Genomic DNA, 27744 nt, shown 5'->3' on the forward strand with positions numbered 1-27744 from the left:
TCTCTAAACTGCCTAGAATTCATTTGAACAGGTAGTAGCACAAAAATGAATTCCATCAAGAATCTGCTCCCCTTTTAAATAAGTGTTATAATGTGGCAGTGACAAAAAGTATACTTAATTTTTTTTTCCAAAAGAAAATGAGGGTTTCGACAAACCTAAAGTTCATGACATGATTAAAACAAGGTCATACGAAAATGCATGCTTTAAGGTATAATTAAATAATGAAGACTTTAAGATGGTAATGGTAGTTCTGTGAAAATCCTCAATGGCACAATTGTAAATTCTAACTTTTTGACAAGAAAAGCACCATGAAAAAATGGAGAAAAAACCGGAATCAAACTACAGTCTTTTAAAATCCACAGCAGCCATGACCTTTACTGTGAAAGCTTAACTGCACGTTCCTTATCAATCAAAACGAAATTAAAATGAACTAAGAGAAAGCACATACATTAAGCTTTGCAAAATTGTGAAATTAATATTCCAGCTATGTCACCTTCGCCTGCATCGGGATTGAGCAAGGGTGAAAGAGAGAGAGAAATCAATTCCTCGAATTTTGGAGAATGTCAGAGTAAGGATCTGCTGAAAACTTTTATTTCTCCATTATTATTCATCCTGTTTGATGTTCTCATTGGTCGGGGGTGCTGGGCAGAAACTCAGAAAAGGGAGGGAAGAAAGCAAAAGGCCATGAAGGAGTGTTTTGGTGGGCTCATTGACCAACATAGAAGAGCAAAGATGAGATGAAATCAAAAGTGCGGGCATGCTTCAGCTGTCTGAAAATGTGTTGTGTGTCTGTAGTAATGGAGACACCAGGGGGTGTCTCTGCAAACCTGGTGATTCCATTCTTCCTAATTATCAAAGGAAGTCTTTTGACTGCTTTATTGTGTTGTCCCTGGTGTTACCAAAGGAGATTAACTGCTGAGATTGTCCCCTATGCAAGGGCTTAAAAATGAAGGAAACTGCACAAGAATTTCTTAGCTCTTTTTGATTTAACCTCACTCAAAAAAATTAAAAAAGGATATTAATATCAGAAAGATGGTTCTATCCTGCTGTCTCCTAAAAACTGAATTCTGATAAAATCTGCCAGAAATAAAATAAAGAATAAATCGTTTTAGGGACTAGTTTAGAAAACCTCAATGCACCTGGGAAGAAATGGCAGCAGGGAGCATGATTCTGTAATGCTCCTGGACTGATTTATCACTGAAGTTATATATTTGGGTACCTGGCATTTGTTTGGTAGACAAGTTTAATTGCCAAAATGCCTCACAAAGGGCCAAAAGACTTCCTCTGTAACATGTCTGTGTATTGGTGTATCATGTTTGTGTTTTCTTGGTTCATCATTTGCATCTTCAACATTCTTGGTATCATGGGACAGCTCCTTTTTCAACAAGTGTCTTTAAATAAATTTGCCATTTTCCCATTGATTCTTACAGAGAAACACATGTGTTTTTCCCTATGAACTAAACTGTATGATAAGCCAAAATCTGTGGCCACAACCACCAATATAATAGCTTATACCAAAATGAGCATTATAAGGCAGAAACTTGCCACATTCGGTGCCACTGGAGAATGGGCAAATGTTTTTGTGTTAAATGATGCTGAGAAAAGTAAGTCTGGACTTGAGGTCTCTGCAGAAACCCTTTCTTTGTTCACAGAATGCCTCAGCTGACTTAAGACAGATTCTGCCAGAAATCTAGTGCTAGCTACAAAGCACCTGTGGTCTATTTTGGTAATAATTCTCCTGCTTGAGTGAACCCAAGACAGAGACCCAACTTGATTTAATTTGTTGTTTCAATGAGGCTATTACAGCAAATACCCTGTAGCTAGCTACTGGAACAAAAAGAAAATATTGTTACCTTTCCGTGGTTGAGAAAATATCATTCTCAAATTGTTTATGAACATCATACTATGTAGCTTATACCATGGACCCCTGAAACTTAGCCTCAGCAATTATAATTTTAAAAAAAAGCATTGGATAAAAAGTACCATTGAAGCCGGTAGCATTAAGATAGCTTAAGCAAAAATATTGGAGTCGGACTCCTCTGATGTGTACTTACCTGTTCGTTCAGTATCTTTTCTCCTGGCATAGTCAATCATTGTACATTTTAAGCTTGCTGGCAAGTCACTAAAAAGGACCTCTCTTGCCATCTTGAAACATAAATAACTGCCGCCTTCTTCTGTACCCCACTGTACAAAATTGGAAAAGATGAGGATTAATGTCTCAGGCCTATACAATCCCTCAGCCTAAAATCCAATTAATTAAATAAACCAGAAAGTATGCAGAACAAGTTAAAGTCTCCTTCAGGATGCATGGCCACTGAACTGTATTTTCTCTCTCGTATAAAAAATACAATTTGTAGACCATGAAACATACTGTGTATATATTAAAATATTAAATAAGAATGAGGTAGAAATGATAACCCTTTTTTATTACCTAAGTTAAGTAACAGTACTATGTAAAATAATTTCATATCCAGAAAGCCTTTTTTCAGGGAAATTTATTTTTTAAAAAATGAGATTTTCATTTTAAAACCCTGGACCATTACTGAATTTTAAAAGTAAAATAGCAAGTTAGTAGGTTATTATTACTTATAACATTGAAATTCTTTAGGTAAATAATGAAGCAAGGCAGTTAGTCATTTTAATGATGAAATGTAATTCATTGATAGAGAACTTTTTGTTGTCACTGATCTTAAGGGTATGGAAGCTGGCTACTTTTTGGTAGTTGTTCTGCAATCATAGCAAACTTTGTAAATCTGGAAAAAAATGGAATATTTGGTAGTAACTTTTTTTGGCAAAGATGATCTAACATCAAATTTTTGGCTTTGCTAGTCTTGATTACTTTAAGGGAAAAAGAAGTGATTTTTTTTTTAAATTGGAAAGTCTTTTTAATCCAGCCTGTTTTCTTTCATCCTCTACTTGGCATAATACTTAAAAGGACTTCTAAATCCTAAGAGACAGCCTTTGCTTAGAGGACTCTGACTTAGCACAAGTGCTTTTCTCCATGTGGGAACCAGTCTGTGGTGCAACACATGATAGTTATAATTTCCCAAATTTCCCTTGCACAATTCCAAGGAGAGTGGTTAGTGCAGGCTTCTGGCTTATCAGGGATATGGCTCGGGCTTGGTTGGGAATTATCAGTGATTAGACTTTTGAAAAAACTTAGGGCTCAGTGACTCATCCCGCTCATTACTTTTGCCCAGTGTTCTCTTGTGTTATCTATCCACATCATCATTTTGTTTCCATGTCTGTGTTGGAAATTGTTGTCTGCTCAAACACCATCAGTGTTAGGCCTCAGTGTTCATTTTGTGAGCATAATTTCTTTTATCAAAGATATAATCTCTCTCCTCTTTCCTCTCTCTGCAGTTCCAGATTACCAAGAACAGGATATCTTCCTCTGGAGAAAAGAAACTGGATTTGGATTTAGGATTCTAGGTGGAAATGAGCCAGGGGAACCTGTGAGTCTCTTGTTTACCTCATCTCCTCCTCCTCTAAGTACCACCCTCCCCCCTGTTTTCTAAGACTTAAAGCAAATAAGCAGCAGTGACAAATCTGCTAGAATTGAGTCAAGTGCACCAGTTGCTGTTGCATCTCAAACAGTGAGAGTTATTCACTGCATTTTATGGCGATCCCCATCAAAGAAATCATAGCCTGATCTAAAAAAAACAATAGCCTGATCTCTCTAACCAGTTTTGCTCAGTCTGCTAGCAGGTATATGCCTTGCTAGTAAGTGCATAGAGAGCATTCCACAGATACAGGAAGGGATTAGAACAAGTGGGGCCACTGTCTTTACAAAAGTAAAGAAAGAAATCTGAACGGGGTCAAGAGATATTTAACCTCCTTCAACCTCAGTTTCCTCATCTTGAGAATAAGTTTTAGCGTAACATAAAGGATTCTTTGGAAAAGAGAAAATAGAGCTAAACTTCATTGTTAATTTCCCCATAATAATAATGATAGCTCTTATTTATTGACCACTTACTATGTTCCAGGCACTATGCTGATTTTTAACATACCTTTTTTTCATTTATCCATCAAATCCATGAATGTATACCCGGTTTTCAAATTGTAAAATAAAGACACAAAATGGTTAAGTACCTTGCCTAAGATAACAGCATTAGTAAATGGAGGGACTGGAGTTTGATTCTAGAGCCCGTGTTCTTAACCATTCATTTGTTAACATTCTTTGAGGTGTTATTATCTACTGAAAAGGCAAGGAAAGCACTAATATTTTAGGTAAAGTTTAATGAATGGTAAATATAACAGTAAGACTCTAAATATAAAGGCTGCTCAGCATGCAGATTCTAAAGGTATAAAGATGTCAGCACAGACACTGACTGATCCATGTCTTCATTTAAAAATATTTCCTGTGCATTTTCTTTTACCAGGCACAGTGTTGGACCTATAAAGGAAGTAGTATTATCACTATTGTAATTAGCAGAGTTTTGAAAGGAGGGTTCTCAGACAGAAAAGGAGAAAAGATTTTGAAAATAAAGAGATTAAAAATGACTTGTTCCTGCAAGGAGAAAAAGAGTGAATCATCAGACCACAGATAAACATCTTTGAACAAACAAGAAATAATTACTTTTCTACCACTTAAAAATTGTTCTATCTTCTGGCACAATGCTTCATACCCAGTGGGTGCTCAATAAATGTCTGTGGCATGAATGAATGAATGCATGAATCGAATGAATTGAACCATTCTGAAGGATGTGAATGCTGTCAGTGTAATAGTAAACAGGAAGGTCAATATATCATTCATCATCCAATTACTCCACAGATTTATATCGGTCACATTGTACCATTGGGTGCTGCTGATACGGATGGCCGCCTGAGGTCTGGGGATGAATTAATCTGTGTGGATGGGACAGCAGTAATTGGAAAATCACACCAGCTTGTGGTCCAGCTTATGCAACAAGCCGCCAAGCAAGGCCACGTCAATCTCACAGTGCGGCGTAAAGTGGTGTTTGCCGGTATGTTTTTCATTCATTGCTTCAGACAGTGCACTGTCACTTTATGCACAGAAAAGGCCCTTTCCTGTGTCTGCCTCCTCAAGCATCTATTTTAACAAATGTTTGCAAATGTGATCAAGCTCAGAATTTCCAGATGGTTTGCTTCTCTCAAACCCCGCAAGACTATACTGTCAGTCAAAAATACTTAAATGTGCCATTTGTGCATGTTCAGCAAAGGCTTCTAGAAAAGGGCTGGTTGGATACATGTTACCTCCCCCATCCCCTTGCCAACCAGGACTTAGTCATGCTCTTCATTTGATGGTACTTCTCACCAGAAGAGGTTATTATGATGATCAAGAGCATTATAGCATCAAATTAAAAGAACAAAAATTAGGTTTGTGCTGCAAAATAAAAAAGGCCCATAAAACAGTTACTTTGTTGTTGATGGCCATACATATTAAACTGGGATTTGTTTTTTTTTTTTCCCCGCTATAAGAAAGTTGTCCAGCCGACTAGGGCCAGGTCATCTTTGATTCTTTCCTTTTCCCTGCAAGCTTCAAAGTACTTGAATTCTCAAAATACCACATATCTTCTTAGGCCCAGAACAAATATAACTTCTTCTGTGAAACCCTTGGAAATTCCTTCTTCCAATTGCCTTTAGATTTTAGCATCTTTTCCTTGCCATCTTGTGAGTCATGGTTTATTTCTCTATCAGAATCTGCCATTTTTAGATAGCTCATGGTGTGAGTATCTGTCCTTTCCATCTATCCACCAGCCCCCCAAAGGCACACATGTGGGTCCTTCATCTTTATCTGCAATCCCCACCTCAAGGTATTCAGGACAGACCTAGAGGGCAGAAGAGGCAGTTTAAGTGTGTATCAGTTGAACTACTGAAGAAGTGTGACATGAAATAGGATTTATCCATAAATTTAATATTAGTGAAACAACTTATTAGATAAAATAAGCTGGCAGATTATTTTAAAAAACTAGTACAAGTCATTTAAAAAGTATATAATTAATTGCAGAATTAAGATACTACAATGTGAGAGTCCTGTCTATTACAGCTAGGGGGAAAAAGCATTAACAGACCTGGGGTGTACCTTCACAGCTCATTTATGGCTTCAGAATCTTTCTTAAGATAGATGTCCTTCTTTGCAACCAATACCAGTCAGCTAGAAGTGGATTTTGTGATGAGATGAAAACATTTTGACTTCACTGGCCCAATTAAAAATAGTAGAGCATAGGATTTTTGTTTGTTTTAATTTATATTTAAATCTTAAATATTTCAGGTTTTTTAGTTCTGGGTCAAAGGAATATTACATCTATGAAGACTCATTAGGCTAAGTGAACTAATAAGGGTGTCACAAAGAGACAACCTAATGATTCCATTTACATGAGGTATATAGAGTAGTCAAATTTACGGATGCAGAAGATAGACTGATGCTTACGGGCCTGGGGGGGATGGGAAAACTGTAAGTTGGTGATTATGGGTTACAGAGTTTCAGTTTTTGAAAATGAATAAGTTCTGTAGATGGATGGTGGTGATGATGGCACAGGTGTGATTGTACTTTATGCCACTGAATTATGTGCTTTAAAATTATTAAAATAAATGTTGTTATATATTTAACCACATTTTTTTTGAACTATGAAGTGAGATACTTTCAAGAATCAATATAATCTAGTCCACCCAACCACCATCCTCACTCACTGCTCTAGCTGTTCAGGAGCATTTTACCCTAACAGAACAATACTAGAATTTAATAAAACTGTAATTCTCAAAGATACTAATACCACTTGTGTGATCAGAATAGATAACTGACATCTGGAAACTAGGAGGCTAAACTAGTGTACCTCTGGTGTTGTTACTAATCGAACAATATGGTCACCTAAATGGAACAGTCAACTTACAGCATCTTGCCTGATGGAAAAGTCAAAAGTAATGCTATTTGGAAAACTGAGCAGAAAGAGGACTTAAGGGTAATGACATATAAATATACAGCAAAGGTTTTATCTCTGAGGCAGAGGAGGTGGCAGTCATTTGCGTGGGCATGCCCATACCCTCTGTATGTTTTCCTTTGGTCTATGCACTGGCAAATATTTCAGATTGGGCTGCTGCTGCAAACTTGAGTCCAGTGTGCTGTATGATAACACAATTGTGTGTCCTTTTGGTGTTTTTACAATTGACCCAAGACAATAGAGTCTGACTAGTCAATGTTTATCAAGAGAAGTTTTTTTTTTTTAAGATTTATTTTTTTATTTATACAAGAACTGGGGTGCAGACCAGAGGCACGGGAGGGTGAGAGGATTCACCAGAGACAGAGCAGGGAGCAGAACAGGCAGACAGACCAAAAACACTGCTGAGGGGAGCAGCGGGCGAGACAGGAGACATCTAAGGCGCCATGTGGGTATCTCCCTGGCCGGCTGGGAATCAAACCTGTACTGCAGAGGCTGCGGACACCTTCACATTGTGGCACTCAACCCGCTGCGCCACTGGGGAGGCCCCAGAAGTGATTTTTTGTTCTGATTTAAAGGACTATGTTAGGAAGTTAAAAAGATCTTTCAATCCTTAATTTTTCAAAATTGGTGCAGGCTTTTTTCCCAACTCTGGACAGTGCTCAGCTGACTTAGTGCCCTGAGGGATTCATTCAGTCAGAACTCCCATGGTTAAGAGAAACTTTTCAACTCCTGTATTTCTGTTCTGTGAGGCCAGAGGCCGTCTTAACCTCTGTGATGTTCTTGATACCTTGCACTCTGTGGAGTTTGGGAAGAGCATGGGCTTATGACAGGGCTTATGTTGTTTATGAAGCTGGGTATTTGAAAGGTGCATTTCTGTGGTGCAGTCCCCAAAACAGACAACGAGATGCCCTCGCCAGCCTCGTCTCATCACAGTAGCAACCAGCCAGCTTCGCTGACCGAGGAGAAGCGCACCCCGCAGGGCAGCCAGAACTCCTTAAACACCGTGAGCTCTGGCAGTGGCAGCACCAGTGGCATCGGCAGCGGTGGGGGCGGGGGCAGTGGCGTGGTGAGCACCGTGGTGCAACCCTACGACGTGGAGATCCGGCGCGGGGAGAATGAAGGTTTTGGCTTCGTCATTGTGTCCTCAGTAAGCCGGCCCGAAGCAGGCACCACTTTCGGTAAGTGTGGACCATTCTTTTCCCGAGTGTTTCAAAGGATGCCGGGGAATGTTCTGTTGTAAGTGAAAGACGCCAAAATCTCATTAACAGAAATGCTTTCATGCTTTTCGCTTCAGGTAATTAAAGTCTTAATTGGGGATGGAGCTTATTTGGTAGATTTCCCTTCCTGAAAATTGGGAATTTTTTTTTTTTTAACTCCAGCTTCCATTCTGAATGCATGTTCAAGTTTTTACAACTTCAAGCATAGGTGAAATTTGCAGAGCAACCCCTTGACTGTATAGAGTGTGAGACATTCTTGTGAGACAGTATTTTGCAAAATCCTAAATAGGATATCGTTTATACCAGTGGCCTCAGAAAGGCTGTTTTTCAAAGACGTATTGGTTGTAAAAATGCCTGAGAAATAATAAAGGTATGTGGAGTAAAAATATTACATGACATGCCCCTTCTACCATGTGTGACCTTTCTCAAAGTTCTATCCCCATCTGAAATTTTTTAACTTGAATTTAAATAGTAATTTTACTGTTGCCTGGTTAAGAATCTAGTTAAAATCTGAGTTAAGAGCCATTTTTCTTCTCTACCCTTGAATTCTAGCAGGGGTGACTTATCAAATGTTGGGAGTTTTGGTAGAATATGAAGAAGAAATACATTTGTTACCCCCTCAGAAGGTTAACTTTGCGCTGCCAGAGGCAAAGATGACTCTAGATGATTCCAGGGACTAGTAATATTTGAATCTATTTCCTATTAGAATGGATTAAAATATGTACTCCAAAAATGAGCCATCTTCCACACTGATGTAATGTCATTTGTTACTCCCCCAAAACACTTTTTAATTAGTATGAAATATGATGGGAGACAAGAAAGGGCTAGGCAAGGCTTTGAAATTGACCTCATCTCTAGCCCTAAATGACAGCCACAAGCTTTCTTTAACTTCCTGATCCATAGAATGCCCTTTGCCCACATTTTGTCTCAGTGTAGTACTTCCAGTTAAGATCTTTCCCCCCATCAAGATTTGTTCATTCGGAGACAATGCATCAGTCAGGTCTATGCATGTGTGGCTGCAATAACAAATGCCCATTACTAACAGTGCTTTTTGTGAGCTACATTAATAAAGTTATCACTGTTTGTCATGGATGGATGACTTGACATCAAGGCAAGGGTTTTTTTGGTTTTGATTTTTAAATTAATTTTGGAGACTTTTCTACTTAATTTAAAATAAAAAGATAAGCAGGAGTTGGGGGAAGAACTCTTCAGCTCTGCAATTTGTCCCCCACCCTGTGATGTTTTCAGGATTTCAGAATACTCAGTCACTTTCTAGAATGAAACAGTCAGATGGGAGGCTGTGTGTTATTTAATGGGTATTGGATGTATTCACTTACTTGATCTTTGATTATTTTCCTCTGGCTCTTACATGAACAAATTGAACTTTCTCTAATACCTTGCATGAGACTTCCATTCCAAGCTATGCAGAGCTTTCCTTATACCTGCTGTTTGATATCTTTCTCATGCGAGTTTTTCTTGGAGATGGGCTAAATTTAATCAAGACCTTGAATTTGTGTATGGGAAATTTTCATCACACATGCTTGTTGAATTCCAGAAGGCTGTTTAACTTTTTTTAAAAAATCCTTTTACCTTGATGTTACATCCAATGATACAAATTCAGATAAATATGCTGAAATTCAGAGAAGTTCTGCCTCATTTCCCACACATTTTATCCTTGGGGTTCAAATTACAATGCAAGAGCCTACTCAATTAGTTTCGATGTTTCCTGTGTTAATTTTGTCATCCTTTCCCAAAGGTGGCTCAATGGTATAACTCTCTTTACAGTCCCCAGAAAGACAGATTCTCAGAATAAGTAAATATGCATAAGATTTTAAAACTAAGTATATAATCAGCTAAAAACTATGTCAGGCCTCAAAGCTAATTTTTCCTCTCTCTCTAGAAGTTAGCAATGCACTTGGTAGTAACATGGGGTCTCTCAAAGTACACAGTAAGCCTTTCTCTCCAAAGGCACTTTTCCTGGTTTTTCATATAGTATCATAACTTATATTGAAAAAAGGAAATAACTAAAGGAAAGGGGTTAAGGAATGATCTGAACCTAGCTTTGGATCATTGTCCTGAGTAGGTATTGCATTTTCATATTCCTTTGAGGGGGATTTTTATCAGGAAGGAGGGTTGCAGAGCTAATGAGCCATTTGGGCCCTGCCCTGAAAGCAGATGAGAGAGGCTGATTGAGCAAAGGTCATAAAAGGAAAAATAGGTGTTGTGGTTGGGAGCTTTTTTGGCTCATATCTTATAATTACAGCCTTTTTCTAAAGCTTTCATCATTCTGGATAGAAGGCAGAAAGTCTAAGTGTTTGTCCATTAGGTGTTTTCAGGTTGAATTTTTGGTGGTAGCAGACTCTTATGCCTCACCAGACGCCCAGTGATTATTTTTCTAAATGGAGAAAGAACAAAACATTGGCAGAAGCTTAAACAACAGCTGACAAAATCGAGGTGACATGAACACAGAATGCATAATAGCATCCATTGCAGTTCTGAGTTTCACATTTGCAGTCCTAAATAAGCAAATGGCAAGTTATTTTGGGGCTTTGAGAATCTTTGAAGTTGCTAAATATCAAAAATTTTGTAATTGATTTAAGGAGGAAAGCTGGGTTTCCCCCACATTTTGAATCAGAAAGGGACCACAGCCGTGAGCTATGGTGCAGGGCAGTGGCTTCTCACACTGATGCCCTTAATATCGCCAATGTTTTCACCATCGGCACAGAGCTCTCCTTTAATAACATTTGCTTAATGCTTTAATTAATTAACACTTAACCTTCTCTTTCCCTTTTCAACCCTTTTTCTCCTCCCTTCACTATGTTCCCACGTAACTTAAAAAATTAAAACTCACTATCAAAGCAGGCAATGCATGTGTGGCTATGCCTCACAAAATAGGTCGGATTATTGAGGGGAGCCCTGCTGACCGATGTGGCAAGCTGAAAGTAGGAGACCGGATCTTGGCAGTAAATGGATGTTCCATCACCAACAAGTCCCATTCAGACATTGTCAACCTAATCAAGGAAGCAGGAAACACAGTTACCCTCCGCATCATTCCCGGGGATGGTAAAGTATACCTATTGTGTCTCTCTCTAATGTCTCTCTCTTCCTTTGACTGCCTCTCTCTCTCTCTATCATTAGGGTGCCATGTAATTGAATAGTGGCAATTTAGAAGCAGCCTTATCCATCTCTAACTGAACATACCCCTCCAACAAACATTGAGCCGGTGTTACTAAACCTGACTTCACCCTCCTTACTTAATCCTCTAGCCTTGTGGCACTGTCCTGCTGCAGATATCACAGTTTCAGAAAACCCTTTTTTCTTTTGATTTAATTTGGTGCCTTTGCCTTTAAAATGATAGAATAGTTTGAATATAGGTGGTGAAGATCTCCTGATATTTGACCTGGTAATCACTAATGACTTTTTTAAGCAATCAATAAAATTTAATCATTTAATGTGGTAACACCACAAAACTTGAATAATCACAGTGAAGAACCAGGGCTGTGTGTTTTTCCAGAATAAGTGCTTGTATCAAAACTTTTTCTTTAGTAGGGGAATCTTTGTGTTGGTGTCTAATTTTTGCATTTGGATGAAGACATGAAATCACTGTATTTTTGCTAGGTTATATCTACATTAAACTATAGGCCTGTGCTTGCTTGGTTGTTTAAGTTCAAATCTTTGGTGCTTTTGCAGCAGTGGTGATTGTGCCGCACCCCCACCACCTCTACCCTGGGGATTCTTGGCATTGTCTTGAGTGGGTGTTGATTGTCTCTAATGGGTAGAGGCCTCTAAGCAACTGAGGGTACACAGTACAACCCCCTCCCCATAAAAAGTTACTTAGCCAAAAAAATTAATACTAATTTTATTCATATTTAATAAAAGTGAAGTTAATAGACTAATGTCACTAAGTATAGACTTTTCAGAGCATTCAGTGCTAAATTTTGAATTCGTTCTAAGAAGATTTTGCCTGAGGGAGGAAGTGATAACTTGTCCCAAAATGTTTCAGTAGTTGTTTTTTTTTTTTCACTCCTGCTATACATGTTATGAAATTAAAAATATATTTCTCAAGAGGAAAAATGTGGTTTATAGAATAGTGTGATAAAAATTGTCATTGATCTGTAAACTAAAATGAGAGATTTTATCTGAAACTTAACAATTGAATATTTTTATATATTGACTATTTAAAAATGAGCCTTACTAGTTTACAATTGGATGGTCTAGACTGTACCAGTTAGGAAAAGTAAATTCAAAACCAACAATAAATATTTGAAAATTATGGTTCTCAGAACAAAGAATTTTCACTGTACCAAAAATATCCCATACCAAATGTGGAGGAAAAAATAACTCCTTGAATAATGCTTTCTACAGCCTGCCTCCAAATGCATGGTTAGTAATTTACCATCTGGTCTGGAGTCCATTCCACTAGTTCACCACTTTGGAAAGCTATTACAATTGAGGAAAGTGATCACAAGATGATAGACCATAGGCTCCTAATGGAAAGGATGAAGGAAGCCAGAAAAATTAAGTGAGAAATGGTTGAGAAAGCAAAATATAATATATACATATAGATACATTTATAAGAGAGATGCCAAGGAGAGATGCCAAAAAACTAGCCCAAAAGAACTAGACACAGGAATTGGACACAAGATCCATCACTGGATCTTGATTGGTCAACCTTAATGTGTAAAGAGATTGTCCACAAAAGGCAGGAAAGGGAGCAAGTGCTTCTTGAGGGAAAGGCTTATTAGAGTTTAGAATTGGGAAAGTCACAAAGAAGCAACTTACACCACTGTGCATATACTAGGTGTTGGCATAATTAATCAAGAAGAATGATATTATTTTTGGAAAATCTAAACACCAAAAAATGAAATGCCAGGTATTTATCCATGAACATTTGTCAATGGGACATAGTTTTTAAACTTAAATACTTAAAAACAAAATTCAGTTAGACATATCTCACATTATCTTTGTTAGAAGACAGTAAATGTTAAAATTGATAAAGTTAAGGGTTGATGTGCTACCGAGCATGTGACTTCATCCCAAGGTATTTCAGGAACTCACTGTCATGATAATAAAACTCTTCATAAATATCATGGTAATCATAAGAGATCAAGTACAGGAAATCAGCTATGGCAGAGGGTGAATTTGTGATGCTCGTCTTTCAAATGCAGCTGAGATTGTCATCTTGCAAATTAAAGTTCAAGTAGCAGAATTCAATTTCTATAGACAAACTGGGAAATCCAGAAAAATTTTGCTAACACCTGGCAGACAAAGTGTGATTATTATAGTTTGATGAAGAGAAAATTATGCTAGGTCCACTTTTTTCTCTATGGAAGTGTATTGGACACGGTAGGTAGGTTACGTAGTTGAAGAAAGGTGCTCTCTATGTTAGGGTCCTCTGTTCTCCTTCAGATCTTCACTCTAATGTTTAATTTGTCAAGTAACCTCAAAGCAGTCTGCTTTGTGATCCTCAGAGTGGTTTCTAAGCTCTTAGAAATCCACCTGGTCCAGGGCACAGTTCTCAGAAAGTCTAGGAGGCACTTTAGAAGGATGCACTGTCTTTTGGGCAGTGCTTGGAACCCACTCAGAATCTGCTTCTTTAGCTCATGCTGCCTGATACTTTCTTTTGTCATCAGTCACTTTACTTGCACTTACCTCCATCAATAGTTTTCCTCTCTCTGCATCTTTCCCCCTCTTTACCTCTCTTTCTTTCCCTGTGTTGCTGCAGCATCCTCCAATAAAAGCTCCAAAACATGCCTCCTCTTTATCTGGCATTACAGCATTGTTAGAAAGTCTGGTTTCACATATCATGAACAGGCTAAAGCAAAGGAGTCCTCGCAGTCTCTGCTTTTCTACCTTTTAGACTAGGATAGGAGGTAGAGGTCAGGGCAGAGCCTTTCTCCTATGAGACATGGACACGGGATAATAAATATATAACGGCACCAAAGAGAGACTCAGAAAATAGCTGTATTTACTGAATCAGAACTCAAAATCCAATACGTCAAATCACACATGCTTCCTCACACTTGGTTGTATAGAAAAGTCCTGTGAAATCTAGGTGGGAGCAAAATTTCAAAACCTGTCAGACAGGACAGGTTTTGACTGAGCCAGTCTAACATGGAACCATCAGTTTGAATCAAATTCAACAGAATGAAAATATTCATGAACTTTGAAGTACATTATTTAAATAATGATTTTAAATTTGTACTTCAGATTACTCTGATGAGAAGTATTTGCTTATATAGGCAGTGTGACTTGGCAATGCAGCTATGCTATTTCCTTGGCATAGAATAGTATAAGTTTAAGTATCTTAATAGAAGGCTCGGTGGGTATTTTATGGCTAACATATACTCAAGCAAAAGAAACAGAGTTACAACATACAGATTTAAAAAAATCTCCCACTACTTTTCAAATATTGATGGGCTTAAAATTGTAAATACTTCCTTCAGACATTTATTACATGTGTTTACGCATTAAAATATTTATAAGAGCAATGATTGTATCTTTTGTCAATCTGCTTGACTTTATAGTGTAGATTACATAAGGCAGGCTAAGGATATTAACATGAGAGCAAGGTTAGAATTGTAATCACTTGTCACCGAGATGTGTTAAATCCTAATATAGAAGCTCCTGTCAGAGTCAGTGGCCTGATGTAAAACAGCACAGTGACAGATATGAGAGCTAGTATATGCTTTTCTTAATAGACAATTGCTGTGAAAGTGTAGCAATATCCATTTTCATTCCTCTGGGAGAGCTACAGTAGTTGTAAATGCTGTTTAATAAAGGATGTAGTGTACTTTCAGGATTTATCATAGAAATAGTCAATCTATCCATCTGCCTTGAAGTTTTAAAAGTCAAATAACATTGACACCCCTTCATAATACTGCTTCTGGAGTACATGCTTATTTCAGGTCCTTCTTTTAGATATTTTTTCTATTACATGGGGGAAAATTTGCTTTGGGATAGAGCTATAAATTTGGGATAATGGATTTCAGCTCTTTATTTTAAAAATCTAGAAAGATTTGCAGTACATACTCTTGGTTTAGTTCCAAATGAAGACATAAAATTTAATTTGAATATGTTTATCTTTATTGATATTTGAAAAAGCACCCTGGAAATCTAGGGTATGCTAAAATTTATTTTAGTGCCTGAAGATGGACCATGAAATCTAAAAGTCAAAGCAGAATATTTTGTATTTTAATTAATCTATGATAATGCTTAGTGAAGTTAATGGTATTTATGCAATAAAATAAAAACACTGCTTATTTGAAAGGAACATACCAATTAGACATGATTTCCTGGATATCAAGACATAATCCCCTTGTAAACAGATTGAGTCTAAAATTTAACTCTCAGGCAGACCGTGGGTTTAATTCCAAGTGTGTTCACTTGCTCTCTGGATGACCTTGGACATTTACTTTTTCTAAGCCTTGGTGTCTTCCATCAGTAAAATGGAGATAGTAATTGCCCTGATTTCATTGAATTGTCAGAATCAAGCGAAAAAGTCCATGTGGTAATGCAGTAGCACAGTGCTTGACATATTGTAGTGATCATTAAATTGTGGTAGTTCAATAAATTAAAAATCAACAAAAGGAGGAAAATTCAGTGAACACAAATAGGCAATTGCATATTAAATATTTCTTTTAGTGATTAAAGTTAAGGCTTTTACCCAAGGAAAACTTGCATATAAATATAAGTGGGAAAAATAGCAAATGAAGGCTAGGAGGAGACTTGATAATGTAATTCTGTTTATTTGTGTAGTAATGATTATGTGTTATAATCATCAGATCATGAAAGCAGTAGAAACATTAAAATTGGTCAGAATGGGATCTGATCGGCCAGTAAAACTGGCTACTAAAACACCCAAGAACTCAATATCAAGAACTCTAAAGGCACAATTCAGTAATTATAATCACTTTAATTACAAGGAAATATTCTTTTTGATATCCCGTTTTGATTTCCCCATGGCCTGAACAATCTCATGATTTCCCAGAGAGTCTCCGTAAAATTAATTAGAGTGAGCAATATGAAGTTTTTAAAAGGACCGATACAGGTGTTTATAAACTTCTGGCAAATCGCATTTACAGTCTTTTAATACTTTGTTACTGACATAGTGAGTGTACTTTATGAGATAGCACTTGATTTGTCATGCTGACTTGCTGGTTAACTGCAATCATAACAGTCCCCTAATAATATGCTTTTAATATCATAACAGTAATAAATACAAGCTACCAGCAAAAAATGTGCTAATCATTTTTTGAACATTTTATGTTCCAAGAATAATACCAGACACTCATCTCATTGCACCCACATGCAGATAAGAAAACCGAGGAATAGAAAGTTTAAGTAACTTTGCTTAAGTCCCAGCCAGTAAATTGCAGCACTTGAGTTGATATTCCAGAGCTGAGTCTCACTCTAGAATCTGACCTCACAGCCATTATGCTAAACTGCCTCCCAGTAAGCTCTAAAATAAGCTTCCCAACTTGGAGGGCCACAAGGCATATCCACATAGTTAAATACTCCGGGAGGAGTCTGCAGGAAAAACAAAACACAGATATGCAAAAGCTTTTCTCTCTGTTTCACCCTTGATTTCCCACCCTTAATGACCAGAGGTTTCTTTTCTCTCAGAATCTCTTTAAACATTTGGTAAAACAGATTGTGGGAAGCATTGTCCTAAGGTGTGAACGGGACTCACACTGTAGTTCATTTGATCCAGTTACATTTTCTTACTCATTTAGTGCCTCAGCTGTAAGACTCATGGGCTTTATGGCTGGAATACAAACTGCTAAAATCTTATTTCAACTTTTTTTTTTCATTTTGCAGCATTTAAATGGCTTATACAAATTCCCAAAGTAATAAATACAAGTATTAGCAGCAAGGACCACAGCTATAGTAAATGTGTAGTGAGTGCTTATCGGAGGTCAGATACTCTACTAAACATTTCACGTACTTCTATACACAGGAAGGGAATTGTTGTCATGTTCTGCTCTCATCAGAGGAAAATAAGGCACACAGCTGATGAGTAGGGTAAAGGAGATTTGAATTTCAAGCCTGTCTTTTAACCACTATGTATAATGAAAATAAAGTGAGAGGAAGCCAGACCCAAGCTGAGTAAATAGCCTTAGAAAATGAAATGGAAGGGTTGGGAGACCACCAGGAGTTGGTTTAATGCACGTCTTGTGTTCCAGGACTGCAGTGGAGAAAGGTGTATTCCAGATATCCCAGGGTTTTTTTTTTATTAATTAATTTATTTTTTACATCATTGTTCATTTTTAAACAATATTTGCTCCCCCTACCAGGTGTACTCCCCATAGCCTTTCTTTCACCAATGCACCTTTGCACCATCACCACAGCCCCCTATGCTCTCCCTCCTTCCCTTTGATCCCTCTCCCTCCTCCTCAGTTTGCATACTTAACATATCCCCCCTTTGAGACTCATATATATATATATATATATATATATATATATATATAAATGGACAGATGCATCTGTCCATCAGGATGCCTACTATGGGTGGTAGGACTTATGGAAACTTCTGGGCTTCATAGCATACTTTGACTTAAATGAGCATTTACAAGCTCATCTTAGGGTCTGAGCACCACATTCAGCACTTTCTTGATTAGGAAGTTAATGCCACATTCCAAACAGTCAATCTAATAATAAATAATAAAAATCCAACTTACTCATAGTTGCTTGCTCTCTGCCTTAGAGATCTTAATGACAAAATAATTACAAAATTATTACAGGAACATATCGCCATTACTATATGAATGATTAAATCTTAATATTTGCACATTGGTATGCAGTCTGTAGGCATGCTCATGCATGTTATCAAATTCTGGATCTCCAAATTTGTAGAGATTAATGAAGTTACTCAGGAATGTGGTTAGTGGAAAAGAAAGTCAATTTACATAAGAATATAATCATAGTCATTACATTAGGTAACTTCATGATTTTACAACTTATATTTACAAACTCTGGCTCTAATGCCAGCTTTAAAATTAATTTTTCATGAATGATACCAGAGATCTGTCAAGAATTGTACATTTTCATTTGTGCTTCATTAAAAGCAATGGGGGGGTAGATGTTGTGTATATGAGTATTTAATAAGCTGCTAGCACACTTCTGTTTTTAATATTCCCATGACAATATCAAGCACACTTACCAAACATGGCTAATAAATTGCAGGAAATGTTAGCAAGACACTTAAAATTTTGAAAATAGTTTTGGTGTGATGTTGTGTTTCTGTGGGACTGCCATCCTGAAGGGATGGGGAGAAGTCAGGGGCACCTACCTTAGGGAAAATTTTAGAGTAGTATTTTCTTGGGCAAACTATTTCATGTGTGGGGATGTTTGGGAGGAGGAAAATGGGAGAGTATACTTTTGATTGTTGAGAAATTAAAAGCAGAACTGTTGGAAATAGTGACAGAGAAGCCAGGTTTGTCATTCATGTGTGGGGCTTCTGCACATCACCTCGTTGAACGATGTCTTCTGGTCCTCATTTCCATGTGTGGTCTCATCCTGCAGAGTCTTCAAATGCCACTCTGCTGACCAATGCGGAGAAGATCGCCACCATCACCACCACGCACACGCCCTCTCAGCCAGGGGCCCAGGAGACCAGGTCAGCTGTGGCTATGGTTTCTTTTGTTAGTTTCAAGGGGAACAAGTAACTCCAGACCTGACGGTACTCATCCTTGATTCTTTCGCTGTTTCTCCACGGGTTGTCTCTTATGTTTATTTCTCTCACTTTGGCAGGAATACCACCAAGCCAAAGCCGGAATCTCAGTTTGAGTTCAAAGCACCCCAGGCAACACAGGTGAAGACTGTTTCACTTTTTTCCTCTATTTTCTTTGTTTGGTTCCTTCCAACTTTCTGAAGTCATATTTATGAGTGAATCTTTCAGAAAGGTTCTACAATTAAAATAAATAACCTGTTGTGTGGGCATGTAACAAGTACACACTCACATTTGGTTGTCTGTAAAATGACATTTTATTTTGCTGCCTTTGGAAAATACTCCTTGATATCCTTTTCTAGTGGGGGAAAGCAAACAAAAATTTAAAAAGCCATACCTATCTCAGGTATTGGCAGGCAGAGAAAGCAGAACAGCTCATGTCTACTCATGGTTTTCATAAATATATTTATGCCAAGAGAATTTCTTTTTGTTAAGGTTTTTCTGAGTCTTTTGACTTTCAGGTGAACCCTTAGAGAAAATGCCTGTCCTGAAGGGTAGTTATGAAGTGTGCACAAATAATATTGATAGTAGGTGAAGCAGTTTGAAAACTTTTGGGTGATGCAAAGTTAAATAGGTTCTTCTTTTTACTGGCCTTCTCAGAGCTTTTCAGAATTCATCCATGACTTTCCCCAACCAAAAGAGAACTGCCCAGGTGTGTAGAGGTTATTATTGGTGACCTTACAGTGGACAATGGACACTGCTGGCATTTTTCAGGCATTGGACAGGGAGACTGAACGGCCAGCAATGTTTAGGATGGTATCATATAAAGAAGAATTATCCTACTGCAGCTACAAATGTAGTCTTGCTAATTAAATTTTAATATATGCATGTTGATGTACATTCCTAAGGCATGTTTGCAAGTATTTTCAAATTCTGGATCTCCACACTTCTAAGGTTAATAAATATTAATAAACAATTGAGAATCACCAAGAGGAAGATAGAGACTGCTTTTTTTTTTATCAAACCAGAGTCATAGAGAATGGAAAGAGAAAGAAATGTATGTGAATAAAAGTTCCCTCCAAATGATCATGTTTCATTTCTTTAAATAGGAACAAGATTTTTACACTGTGGAACTGGAAAGAGGAGCCAAGGGATTTGGCTTTAGTCTTAGAGGGGGCCGAGAGTATAACATGGACCTCTATGTTCTGCGCTTAGCAGAGGATGGTCCTGCAGAAAGGTGTGGAAAGATGAGGGTAAGTACAAAGAGGCATTGCGTATATGGTGTAAATGAATCATATGGACACTTATGGCTAGAAGCTTTTGTTCATGAGAATTATGAACAATTCTGGAGCAGCTTTCTGGATGCTCTAAATGCAAGGCTTCCACCCTAGTGTAAATTTCTCCCTAAAGTAAAATTGAAGCTGCTCAAGGTAGATGAGCCCTTCCACCTCAGATGGAATCAAGGATTAAAATCACCTGTAAACTTATTCAAGTAGAAACTTCTGAATCCTATTTCCATGGTTCTTTTATTTAATCTTAAGAGGCAGACACATCACTTCACAAGAACCCCTGGGTACACAGGATGCCTAGAGAACAGGAAAGCCAGGTAGTTGTGCAAACACTGGGTAGTGAGAGCCCTTCAATCCCCAGTTAGTCACCAGCTATTTTTCTGAGGTCTCAGGAATGAGTCAACTCTGAGCAGAGTAGGACTCTGTGCATGAGTATTCAAGGTTGCCCTGTGTAGTCGAAGCCATACATTTTAAGCACATAAATGCCAAATGCCCACTTTGCTATGTTTAGGCACCTAATGTCTATGACTGTGGATGAATATGTCAGAGTAGAGGATTTAAAAAAAGAAAAATCATGTGCTCATTATAGATAGGTCACACAGATTGAGACGTACACATAGGAACCAATCTGCAGTGAATTAGAAGAAATCACGATTGTCGGGTCAGGAGAGGAAAAATGTGAATGAGATTGGTCCTGAGCAGATTGACCAAGGGTAGTTCAGGCACAATCTTGATTTTTAAGTTTGTTCAGATTGAATTTTTTTTTTTAAGATTATTTATTTATTTATTTATACAAGCACTGGGTACAGTCAGAAGCGTGGTAGGGTGAGAGAATTCACCAGAGCCAGAGCAGGGAACAGAGCAGGCAGAAGGACCGAAGTACACTGCCGAGGGGAGCAGCGGGCAAGGCAGGAGAGGTCTGCTCCCCGTGTGGGACCCTTGCCTGTGGCCGAGGATTGAACTGGCGCTGCAGAGGCTGCGGGCAGCTTCCCAGCCCAGCGCTCAACCGCTGCACCATCAGGGGAGGCCCAGATTGAATTTTTTAAAGGAGATTATGTTTCATTTTTTAATTCAGAAGTAGACCATAAAAATGATTTTAATTGAACAGTGAACATGATGTAAGTAAGTATACAGTATTCAGGGTCAAACTACATACCAGTTTCTTGTAGATCCTTAACACATATGCTTGTGTCTACACAGAGAATATATACAGTGATGTATATTTTGTTTAAATTTCAAATACATGCAATATAGTTCTTGTGTCTTCTCACTTTTGAAAGTTTCTTATTGAATGAAGTGTCATTTTCATGATATCTTATATAATTCTGAATAGTTCACAAGACACATTTACCTGTGTTATCAAATTTAACCCTTGCATCTCCGTGTATGCATGGGTGTTACTGTCATCCCTTTCTACAGATAAGGAGTAGATTCCAAAAGTTAAGGGACTTGAGCAGTTAGCTAACAAGTGGTAGGATTCAAATCCAAATCTTAAAGCTCCAAAGCCTATGCTTTTTGTTTTCTAACTTCTAAACTATAAGCTCTATGATAGTAAGGATTTGTCTTGTTCACTGCTTTATCTACGATGCCTAGAATAGTAGCTGACACATAGTAAATGCTACAGTCAATAATAGGCCAGATTGTGGTGTCATTTGAAGGTTCAGCTGGGGAGGTTTCACTTCTAAACTCACTCACAGGGTCGTTGGCAGAATTCAATGTGTCTTGCGCTGTTGGCTTCAGCCCTCCTTCATTTACTTATCATGGGCTCTTGTAGAGGCGCTTAGAACCTACATCAAAGCATACCCCTGAGAGAACAAAAGAGAGCAAGTAAGACAGAAGCCAAAATCATTTTGTAACCTTATCTTTGAACTGGCATGTCATCACTTTGGCATTTCTGTTAGAAGCAATAACTAATTTCAACCCACATTAGATGAAAGGACATTACACACATTGTGACGGCCAGGAGGGAGAAATCACTGGAGGCCATGCTAAAAGCTGCCCACCCTTCATCAATTACTATTCCCCCTACTGCTGTCTTCTTTATCCTTAGCACCTAGCTAGCATATATGTATTTTTCTAATTTTCTCGTTAGTTATCTTTCTGCATTCAGGTGCCTTGCACATAGGGCAGGGGTTAGTGTTCTTCACTGCTGCATCCTTTTGTAATTGAAAACTTTCTGGAACATACACAATAGATATTTGATAGACCAATAAAGGAAAGGGGAAAGACTTTTGTGATCTTCTCACTTTGCTCTCTCTTGCTTTGGCAGATTGGCGATGAAATTTTAGAGATCAATGGTGAGACCACCAAAAACATGAAGCATTCTCGGGCTATAGAACTGATTAAGAATGGTGGCCGCAGAGTACGTCTGTTTCTGAAGCGGGGAGACGGCTCAGTACCAGAATATGGTGGGTCAAACTATGAAAACATTCCTTCCTTCCCTGGCATGACTCCATGAATTTGTCTCCAGAACTGCAGCAGGAAAGTCTTTTTGTTTCCCCTATTCACCAGTGTCTTACCAGCCTTTCGCACCATGTGATTATTTGCCTCGCTTGTTCTGAAATCTCTACACATTTCATCCTTTTGCTTGCTTACGTGGACTGGGGCATGGCCTAAGACAAGATCTTTATAGCCCCCTTTCTGATAATCAGAGAGAACATTTTGTCTAGTCCGACCAAGAGCGAAGGAATGTTTGTTTGAACTGTGCCAAACTGTTTCTCAGATCCAATTGTTAGCACAAAATGACTATACTCCTTTTAAGAAGCAGGAAAGCAGGTTTCCTGAGTGATATGTTGAGGCACAATTATTTTTTTCCTTTTTTGGTTTTTTGATGTCTTTATTTAAGAGGCATGAAATTTTGAGATGATTTGGGGGCCTTGCTCACCGCCTTTCTGCTCTGTATACAACACTTCTGCATCCCCTCGGGGCCCTCCCCCAAATCAGGCCACCTGAACCCACGACTAGAAAACAAACAGAACTGTTGATATATTAGCCATATGTTTTTAAATGATAAAGGATGAAATAGATTCCCAGTGCTCATCATGAGGGAAACATGTTACTATACCTTTCCTGTGGGGAAAGCCAGGTTATACATAGAGTTCCTTTGTCATATCTATACACTTGCTTTGAGTAAACAGCAATGATCTTTACATAGCTTAGTGTTCTGATGGCGAAATATTGTATATTATAATAATTATGTCCTATTTATTTGAGATGCTTGTTTAAAATTAAAAAAAAAAAAGCTATGCCCTAGATGTAGGGCTTTTTCCCAACCAAAGGTCTACAAAAGTTTCTATAGAAACTGTGATTGAATGGTCCCCATATACATTGGTCCCCTTTATTAGGGATTTATCTGTCACCACCCTCTTTTCTGAAAGTCATTCTGCACAATTCCCAGTTGCATTTTAGACTTGATGATCCTTAATTCAGAAGTGACTCAAGGAGGAGGATGATTCCCTTGAAGGTCACCCTTCCCAGGTGTTGGACATTCATACAGGTGCAAATAAGAAGGGCCCGAGGTGGGGCGTGGGTGGGTTGCAGAGGAGGTTCCTGTAGACATGACCAACCGCAGGGGAGGAATTCCGACCACACTCAGATGCCACAACTGTGCCCTGTACTAAACCTCTAACCTGGGTGTATCGATGCCACTGAAACTGTGTAACATTGTCTCCCTTTTCTGTCTCCCCTATGCTTCTGTTGGATGTGATATTTCATTTGAGAGTCATCGTCAGTAACCTGTGTACCTTCTCAAAACCTATGTCTGTTGCACTGAGGATGAAAATCCAACACTAACAAATGTTCTTTGGGCTAAAAATAAAGATCATTTAAATACTCGGTTTTCCAAGAAGGGTTGAATGTGCCAGGGTTGTGCTGCTGTAATGTCTCCATGTGTCGTTCGGACTAAATCTCTCTAATTCTATTGATTAGAGTCACAAATGGGTTATAATATGTTAAGTTCCAATATTTTTCTGACTTGACTGGAACCTGCTTCTCTGTGAGGCTATTTTTGTAATGAGTTTTTTGTACTTAATTTAACTGCCGCGGTCTTGGGGAGGGGGGGTGGGAGGGAACTTTGTTCTTTTGTTGTTTATTGTTAATGCTCTCCTATGCCAGCCTGTCATTGTTCCAGTTGTTTGAAAAAAAAAAAGAAAAAGAAAAAGAAAACAGGATGCATTCATTGTCTGGGTTCTCAAGTCACCTTATATGGCTGTCTAAAAATGTCACTGTTCTGATTGCGGTCTCTGCAGCCTTATTTGAGTGTTGCCTTAGACTGTCTGACTGGACAAATAAACTCTCTTTGCCCTATGTTAACAAATGCAGATTTTTTTTTCTTTCCTCTTTGTTATAGGGAATCTAAATGTTCAACTTTTTCTCTTTCTCTCTTTCTCTTTCTGACTGTTCTTGGTGCTGGGCCCTCCCTTCTACAGCGATGATACCTCCTAATATCGCTGCATGTATGAGAAATGAAAAGCTCGGGGAGGCTTGCTTCTACCTTATGGGCCATAATCAAACTACGGTTTGTAGCTCAATCAATACTAGGTGTTTCTGTGCTGTGGCCTAATTTCCTCATTGCTTCTGCTTAGCTCTATTTTGATATGTTTGGCAATTCATTCTGAGCACCCTGCGTTCTTTGAATTGTAAGTACACCGCTGACCCTATTGAAGTCTTGCTCCCCCTTACCTTAAAAAAGTAGGTGTCAACCACCCCCCACCCCAGACTAGACTTAATGATAGTGGTCTGAGTACCTTCCCACATTCAAATCTTGAAATGATATTGTAAGCCCCTGTTTGTGTTAATTCAAGTAGCCTACCAAGCATTTAGAAGCAAGGAACCTCACAGAACTCTCACCTAAAGTAGATAAGACTTTGCTGGACAGGAAGATGCTCACTCAATGATCTCTTAGCAAATGCAACCTATCAGTCCAATCCTGTCCCTAGCCTGATTTTGTCAATAAAGTTTTATTGGCGCATAGCCATGCCCACTTCTTTTCTATGTTCTCTAGGGCTGCTTTTGCATTCCCATGACAGAGTTGAGTAGTTGTGACACAGAGCATATGGACCACTATGCCAAAAATATTTACCCTTTTTGACCCTTTACAGTGAAAGTTTACCAATCCCTACTCTAGGCTATCTCCTGCTTTTGTGAAACCCACCGTAGGTTTTAGAAAATCCTCATGAAAGAGATTAATGGCTTAATGTTGACTTTGTTGCCAAATGAAAGCCCTTAGAGAGCACCCATGATTCCTCCATCTTTCTGTCACCCAGGTTTGCCCTCTAAGCTACAGCACCTCATTTCAGGTGCCTTGACTGGGATGGCATAATGTGTATGAATTGGGTCTAGTTGTAACAAAACACCCCTGCTTTGAAAAGAGTTCTCATAAATTCAGAATGCTATCTAAAACAACTGCAGGCTGGTTTCAAATAGTTTAATAATGAATAGGGGCCCTCGTGGCCTGCCCTGCTTTTAATTCTATAGATATCCTGATGTTATAAGAAGCAGTCCAGTGCCTCTAAAGCTCATACATGTAATTATGACTGCTTTGTTCAGCATAAAGAAAGTGCCTCTGAACTTCAAAGACTCTATCTGTTCCCAAGTTACATCAGATGCGTACCTGACAACTTTGCTGCACTCCCTTTTATCTGCCAGAAGTCTCCACATTTTAAAACTTGAAACTTAACACAAACATAGAGAAAATCCTTGAATAATATGCACAAAGATAGGATTGTTTAATGGACCCTCACACGCATCACATTTGCCAATCATCATCTGGCCAATGTGCTGCCTCTATAATTCCCTTTGCCCATCACCCCAGATTAGTTTTAAGAACAGAAGTATACCTGCAGATAGCAAAACTCATAACACCTAAATGGATCATGCACTGACTTTTTTTTAACCTATGTACACATCCATTCAATCATTACCCAGATCAAAATATAGACAGTTTCACACCCCCAGCAAGCTCCCTCATCTGCCTCCAAGTCAGTATCCCTGATTATTTGTAAGCACATTTTAAAAAATTGTTCTTAAAAGAATGTTTTCCCCCATGGGAGTGAGGGAGAATTAGATAGGGCAGATGGGTTGGTTGTGGGGGAATGGGGAAGATGCACACAGGATAGAGTGGGGGTAGGTTTGAGACTTCTAGACAGACTATTTGGGTTGTGCCTTTAAAGATTAAAGCCATGACTGATTTTTATGAGTTCTTTTATGATCAATATCTTGAGTAAAGGGAACAATAGGCTAGATGCTGAAAGCCACAACTCCTAGTTTTTAACCCTATGTAGTTGCAGTTAACCCAAGATTCATTCAGTTGGCTTTGATCCTGACTGCATTAACAGTTGTTTGTTGTCACTAATGAGATCTCAAGTGTGGGAGTGGGGACAGGAGCTGAAGATCCCTCTACCAAACTGTTGCTCTCATTTCTTTCCCTGGCAGACCCCAGCAGCGACCGGAACGGCCCCCCCACCGGTCCACAAGGTGTTCCGGAAATGAGGGCAGGGCCTCCCGACCGCCGCCAGCATCCGTCCCTGGAGTCCAGTTACCCACCCGATCTTCACAAATCATCACCACACGGGGAAAAGCGGGCACACGTGAAAGATCCAAAAGGCAGCAGAGAGCATAGCAGACAACCCAATGAACATCACACATGGAATGGAACTTCTAGAAAACCCGACACTGGGGCATGCCGACCCAAGGACCGGGCGCCCGAAGGACGAAGAGACGCACAGCCTGAGCGCATGGCTACCAATGGCCCCAAGAGGAGATCTCCAGAGAAGCGCAGGGAAGGCACTCGCAGTGCTGACAACACTTTGGAAAGAAGGGAGAAGCACGAGAAGAGAAGAGAGGTTTCTCCCGAGAGGAGGCGAGAGCGATCCCCCACCCGCAGAAGAGAGGGGTCACCCCCGCGCAGAAGAGACGGCTCGCCCAGCCGGCGGAGGAGGTCTCTGGAAAGACTGTTGGATCAGAGGAGGTCTCCAGAGCGGCGGCGAGGGAGCTCTCCGGAGAGGCGAGCCAAATCCACCGACCGCAGGCGAGCACGGTCCCCCGAGCGGAGGCGAGAGCGGTCCCTTGAGAAGAGGAATCGCGAGGACAAAGGCAGTCACCGGGAAAGGGACGAGCCCAGTCTGAAACAGGACGCAGGCAGAAGCTCCAGACACGCCCCTGAGCAGAGAAGGCGACCTTACAAAGAATGTAGCACCGACCTCAGTATCTGAGACTGAATCACATTCCAACCTTTACCGTGTCAAAGGTTCTTAGAGGAAAGTCACAAACCTGAAATAATTTCGTTTCTTACCTAATGAAGCATCTGACACCTGGTGATCCTATGAATAGCAACAAACGTTTATGCATTTGGAATCTTATAAGAAAAAAAAATATATATGAAAAGTGTTGTGCCTGATGTATATTAAAATATTTTTAAATGCATACTTTTTTGGAAGTTATTTGCCAAATGATGCCCCAAAGGGATATACATTTTGTTTCTACATAAGCTGTAGAATTGTCAAGAATTGTTGTTCCCTCTTTTGGACAATCTTTTTCTCTCCTGGTTAAATGAGGCTGTTGACCATTTTCTCTACGGAAGGGAAATTATTAAGCTGAATTCATTTGCTATAGACTGTTATGGAGTGATGTAGAGCTATACGATCGTTAGGAATTTTTCTTAACAAAGA

At 38.9% G+C, this 27744-nt stretch overlaps 1 protein-coding gene across 18 annotated transcripts in view; it reads left to right on the top strand.

Annotated features, from left to right (window-relative positions):
- The window catches only part of MAGI1 (membrane associated guanylate kinase, WW and PDZ domain containing 1), a gene marked incomplete at both ends in the record, with an annotated part of 646110 nt that extends 618822 nt beyond the window's left edge, over positions 1-27288 (top strand). For 4 of the 18 annotated variants that reach the window (XM_084248125.1, XM_084248135.1, XM_084248142.1 and 1 more), the window contains 10 exons: positions 485-568; positions 3364-3455; positions 4775-4967; positions 7787-8080; positions 10979-11182; positions 18644-18737; positions 18872-18932; positions 19898-20041; positions 22347-22485; positions 26510-27288. In XM_084248125.1, coding sequence (XP_084104251.1) covers positions 485-568; positions 3364-3455; positions 4775-4967; positions 7787-8080; positions 10979-11182; positions 18644-18737; positions 18872-18932; positions 19898-20041; positions 22347-22485; positions 26510-27288 — 2084 coding nt within the window. Of the gene's footprint in view, positions 1-484; positions 569-3363; positions 3456-4774; positions 4968-7786; positions 8081-10978; positions 11183-18643; positions 18738-18871; positions 18933-19897; positions 20042-22346; positions 22536-24504; positions 24594-26509 lie in introns of those variants that run through there. The other 14 variants (XM_084248136.1, XM_084248137.1, XM_084248138.1 and 11 more) reach the window with 11 other exon arrangements.
- Between the last annotated feature and the right edge of the window lie 456 nt (positions 27289-27744).

The sequence above is a fragment of the Talpa europaea genome (genome assembly GCF_964194135.1).
Source record: "Talpa europaea genome assembly, chromosome: 11".
NCBI lineage: Eukaryota > Metazoa > Chordata > Mammalia > Eulipotyphla > Talpidae > Talpa > Talpa europaea.